Here is a 5837-nt window from a genome sequence, read left to right as displayed (position 1 = left end):
TCTCTCTCTCTCTCTGTAATCAGTTCACAATCCACGGTTTGTAGCTTTAAGACCTTCCTCTCGCTGCTTTGGGGCACTAATCACCTCCCATACAGAAACACGCATCATCGGTGCTGATGTGGAAATTCCCTTTCTGCCATTTAAAAGCTCCGCTCTGAGGGCAATGTGAGCTCAACGCGCTGCGGCACACAAATACCAGGTTATGAACACAAATATGTAGGATAGCAGCTTGTGTAAAGAGAGGGACAACAGAAGAGAGCAGTGTTGCATGTTTTTTAAATGGGAAATCTGTTGGGCAGCTGGCGTTTTCAAGGAGCCGAGCACCGTTGAGGAATGCGACTCGACGTGGGGGTCGGACTCCGAGGCGACGACGAGCCGGCCGGCTGGCTGGAGATGACAGGCGGCGTGTCGGGCTCCGTCAGCCCGGCGGACAGCGAGCGGGCCGCCGGAGAGCCCGGGGAGAGGTCCCCGCAGGTACAGTGGAGGGTTATCTGGGCTATGTACAGTATGTGATGACTCAACGGGGGGCAACACAGGGGACACTTTAACATGTGTGCCCCGGCAGCACGTTATTATCGAGGCCAGGACACAGAGAGGGCGACCGAGCATGCTGCTGGGCGAAATATGTCAATTAATACTAAATGGAAAGACATTCACTCACATGGTGTGAACTGTAGGCTTCTTTACGGTGGCTGAGAGGTGCAATCGACAATTACAAAGTGTGAAAACACTTGAGACAAATTTACATTTTATAAAACAAATTTACATTTTATAAAACAAAATTACATTATCAAACACTTTTACCAAAGAAAAACACTATTAACATTAACAAACACAATATTAACAAGATGCGAAACACTTTTACAAAGCTAGAGACAAATTTACAATTGTCGAAACACTTTAACATTTCCCGAAACACTTTAACATTTGCCGAAACATTTGCCGAAAACACTTTAACATTTGCCGAAACACTTAACAAACTAGAGAATCAAACCGGAAAGGGAAATGCCCATCATACCAGAAGTGACGTGCAAGTGATTGACACAAATTTACAACCGCTTAGATATATCACGCCCCTTAGCCTATCACGTGTGTTGGAGATCTAGCAAATAGAAGCGCAACTGTTACATAGTGGTGTCATTATTTTACGGTAATAGACAAAGGAGTCCACTGGAGGGGTTTCAGGCAGAGAGGGAGTGTGTGGGGATTTTAGCCTTTGCAGACCATTTACATGCACACAAAACGCACTACAGGAAATGAAAACCCCAAAAAGCATAATAGGGCCCCTTTAAGTTATTTAATTGTCCTTATGATAATATAAAACAAAAAAGAAGATACATACAATTATATATAAAATACACAAGTGGAAAGAAAAAAACTGAGGGACTTTAAAAAGAACCCAAAATGTTTACAAATAGCTGTATATGCATAATAACTTTACATAAAAAAACGAATACAATTTCCGTACAACAAGGTTAAAAAAAAAGAAGTATATGGGAAAGTTACTTTGGAGTATCGAAGATGGAAGTTAGCGTGGCCCAGATTTAATTTGAGAATCAGATCTAGTTTCTAGCTTCCTTTTGTAGAAATTGTACGGCAGCCCTGATGTGAATTGTCCTCCTTTGCTGACAGAAATGGATGATTGACCTCAAAAGAGAAGTCAGTGCTTTATTCAGCTGAATGCCAGCTGAGTGCTGTACTGCATCTGTTCAAACATGGGATGTTCTTCTTTCAGATGTGCATTTAAACTGAGTCTCTTTCTTTCCTTTGTCAGCTTACAGATTCTCCAGATTCCGTTCCAAAGATGAAGAGGAGTTTCTACGCTGCCAGGGACCTCTACAAATACCGTCACAGCTACCCGGTACATGCACGGGAAAATAAAGACGGGTGGCATACAAACAATTCAAATGTAGAAATGGGATGCACGGTACTTACCTTATTGTTCACACCCAGCTTTGTTCTGTGTGCATTTGCAGAACTACCGAAAGTCACGGCAACCCAATGAGTACCGTAACCTGCGCTTCTACTTGAACAAGATCCCTCTAGTGCCTGATGGTAAGATCAGAAACACACACACACACACACACACACACACACACCCACACACACACACACACACACACACACACACACCACACACACACACACACACACCACACACACACACACACATTAGAAATGTGAGTGGCAGCTAATCAGCCCCTGTTTCTTTGAAGGTATCTACATAGAGGAGATTCTGACCAAGTGGAGAGGCGACTATGACAAACTGGAGCACAATCACACCTACATTCAGTGGTGAGACTTTTCATCCGTCTATTTTTCATATTTTTATTTTCTTGGACCTTATATATGATTGCAAAAACTGTTAGGAAGTGTGCATTGTTATTTGGGTTTTTGCATTATATGCCATAGTAGCTGACAAGTCAAACCTGCCTTTTGCTGTGCGTTAAATTAATGTCAGCTGACTCGTTTTTTTAATTAAAAAAGACTGAAGCTGTCTCAGGCGATAACATAGCATCCTCCCAGTTGATGATGCACATAAAGAACAGTGTTGATGCTCGTAAGTGCTAGCATAGAGTTTGCAGTGATGATGTATTTGTGGTTAGCATCACAAGGCTCCCTCAACAAAACCATTGGGATTTTCCATTGGATTTTGGAATATTGGAGAAACTAAAACATGTTTAGTAAATCTTTATGATACTTACACTCATTATTCAGGACGATAATCTCCACAAAGTAAATCCGGACTTAACATTTTCCCTTTTAGCAAAAACTATTCAATATATAATGTGTGTTTTTTATCACTTCCAGAAATCTTTTTTCATATTTGTATTCCGTTTTGCTTGTGGCAGGCTGTTTCCATTGAGAGAACAAGGGGCTCAACTTCTACGCACATGAACTGACTCAGGAAGAGATCAAAGTAAGCAAGGAAGGACAGTGCTGTATATACACATACAGCTGTTTGCACTCTATCATTGGAAGTCATATTTTCCATTCATCCAATACATTTAAAACATTCTTTTAATATAGGATGAACCTTGGTGCATTTTAGTTGTGATATTGTACCTGTGTGCAGGCCTCTGACCTGCTGTGTTTATATCCCGTCAGGAGTTCCAAGCACTCGGGAAGCCAAGCGGAGGTTCCTGGCAGCGTATTCCCTCATGCTGGATCTTCTACGGCATCAAACTGCTGGATAAGAGTGGGAATGTTGCTCGGGGCTCCCCAACTGGAAGGAGCGCTTCCAGCACCTTAATGAGTAAGCACACACACTCATTACAGATAAACACAGTTTTCCATGCCCGTCAGAATGTGTGTGAACATCCCATTGCCCATAATGAGAGGGGAGACACAGTTTATATCTCATTCCCTCGCTCCTTGCACTATTATCTTTGATGTCAAATGTAATCTATTGCTGATCAAAGGTTGCATTGTAACAGGAATTATTCGTAGGAGACATTTCCCCTCATCCTGCGTTGTTTTTCAGGTCCCAGCACAACTACCTGCGGATCACTCGCATCCTCAAGTCCCTGGGCGAGCTGGGCTACGAGGCGTTCAAGGCCCCCCTGGTTCACCTGTTCCTGGAGGAGTCTCTGAGCCACAACACTCTTCCCAGCATGCAGCACAGCGTCCTGGAGTACTTCGTGTACACCATCCGTCTGCCGGCCACCCGCAGGCGCCTGCTCCGCTACGCCCGCAAGCACTACCGCCCCCCCCCACGGCTTTATGTGGGGGCCGCCGCCTAAAAAGAGAGGCGGGGGAGGGAGCACGGGGGCCGGGAGCAGCGGGATCAGAGCGCCCGCTCCCACGCCAGAGCAACAGAGGAGGGGGGAGGAGATGTCCCCGTCAGCAGGGAGCAGGATTATTGTGTCTTCCCATGATGCCGTGGTGTACCAGGAGGGGGCCGGGGGGGGGGCTGAAGGGCGGCCCCTCTAACATGGCCGGACTAGAGGGGGCGCTGATGATGGCGGGGGCCCGAGGGGAGAGGAACGAGTACAATGACATCGTTCCTCTGTAGGTCTGATTGGTAGCTGTCTTTAAAATGACCCGCTTCAGTTGTTAGGTAGGGGAGAGAATTTCATTTTTAACGCCAGAATGTTTTTATTAGCAGTAGATATTACGCTTCTGGACTTAAAATGAAGACGGTATTAGTGAACACATTCACAGAGTCTGACGAAGGTGTTATTAGAATACATTCAGGTTAAGGGCTTATCATAAACTATTGTCATGTCTTCACAGATACATCTATTCAAGTGTTCTAAATATGGGGGTGGGGACTGATATGTTAGTGGATGGGGGAACAATCCCAGAACCTTCCAAACCAGTAGAGCGGCACGATCTGAGAAAAATGACTAGTGAACATTTCAACAGATTTATTTGAGAAGATCTGGATCTAACAAGGACTTTGTAGTATACCGTCTGCTGCTGCTTAAACTTCATTCAGATATTTTAGCATATTTTGACTTTATTATGTATGTTATTCCATTTGTTGTTAATTGTGCTGCCCAGTAGACACCCACATGATTGTCCTGAGGCTTTTTCTAACCAGGACTGTGATTACATTACATTGGACAGAATGTTGCCTTATTGAATATCTTTGGTTTTCATGGTTTGGTCTTTCGATGGTTTTGGGTCAGTCTCCTCCTGACACACTGTAGCTAGAGCTCCACAGCAACAAGCTGGACTGAGGACAACTATAATGTGAGAAAGGAGATCAGGTTGAATTTGTTGAATTTGTTGCCCCGATCGTGTGAAAGGACATGAGGGAAGGGAGAGTGATAGCAATACTTTAAAAAACATAATGTTTCGACTTGAAAACCTTTGTTGTTGATAATATCAGGCACAATTTAATATTTATCTACTCTGAAACTTTATTATACTGTCATCACTGACAGGTAGCCCCCCACTGAAAGCTGTACATAACTATTGATCAACAGACTTGTTAGTGACTAACCCTAACCCTAACCTAGCAGAAGGGTTTCCAAAAAGCAAATCAGTAGGGAAAAGCAGCAGAACTTTACAAAGCTTTTACACAAGAGCAGGAAGCCTCCCAAAATAGCTGCTGTCACTTTAAGAGCTCTTTATTTTTGCAGCAGGTGCTGTGTTCTTACAGGTCATGTGATCTTACAGGTCATGTGATCTTACAGGTATTGTGTGGTGTGTTGCACTTTTTGGACAATCTGTGTCTTCCTTTTGAAAGGGTTTCTCTATACGGTTGATTTATGTGCGATCAATAACGGTGAGGAACTTGCCACATTATGAACATGGCTGATTGTTCTCATATTGACTCACCGCGCAATAATTAGGCTGTAATCCTTCATTTTTTAATATATTAAAAAATAGGACATGGTTATGCGGTTGACTTTATCCATGTGAATATGACTTTGAGTCATATGTTTTACAAAACGTCCCACCAAAGTAGTATTTCTTTTAAGGAAGTATTATATGAAAGTGCAGGAAAGGATGCACACTACAGGTCAATAGGGTTTAGATTAGAACTATTATATTGCCTTTCATAAAAATGACCCAGTTAATTACTTACATTAGCACAATTATTTGTTGTATTAAAATGTTCCTGTGATGATATGTTTAAATCTACAAATGAACCATTTTGAGGCTACATTTTTGAGAATTTAAGAAAAATCTACAAAAAATTGAAAAAACTAGTAAAATGATTATCTAAATGTGTATTTTTATTTTTCATTTTCCTTGAAATAAGAGATTATATACAAGCATAATCGGCAAAAATCTCAAAATTGCATGGAAAACAATATGTAGTGTCTCGACTGTTGAAACTCGTAATAAATTAACACTCCACTGCGGCAGAATTGACACCCCCC

The 5837-nt window shown here is 42.5% G+C and overlaps 1 protein-coding gene across 1 annotated transcript; it reads left to right on the top strand.

The window, feature by feature from the left end:
* Positions 1-159: 159 nt before the first annotated feature.
* On the top strand, positions 160-4589 carry ogfrl1 (opioid growth factor receptor-like 1). The gene is given in 14 exon segments (XM_034122478.1): positions 160-306; positions 308-367; positions 370-474; positions 1775-1861; positions 1977-2055; positions 2217-2295; positions 2853-2874; positions 2876-2924; positions 3112-3170; positions 3172-3219; positions 3222-3256; positions 3485-3707; positions 3709-3923; positions 3925-4589. Coding segments are annotated over 14 exon segments (1179 nt in total). The 5' UTR covers positions 160-279; the 3' UTR covers positions 4016-4589.
* Positions 4590-5837: the final 1248 nt, after the last annotated feature.

Source organism: Trematomus bernacchii, unplaced genomic scaffold, assembly GCF_902827165.1.
Source record: "Trematomus bernacchii unplaced genomic scaffold, fTreBer1.1, whole genome shotgun sequence".
Taxonomy (NCBI): domain Eukaryota; kingdom Metazoa; phylum Chordata; class Actinopteri; order Perciformes; family Nototheniidae; genus Trematomus; species Trematomus bernacchii.
The sequence above is the reverse complement of the archived record's forward strand: the minus strand, read 5'-3'. Positions and strand labels throughout refer to the sequence as shown.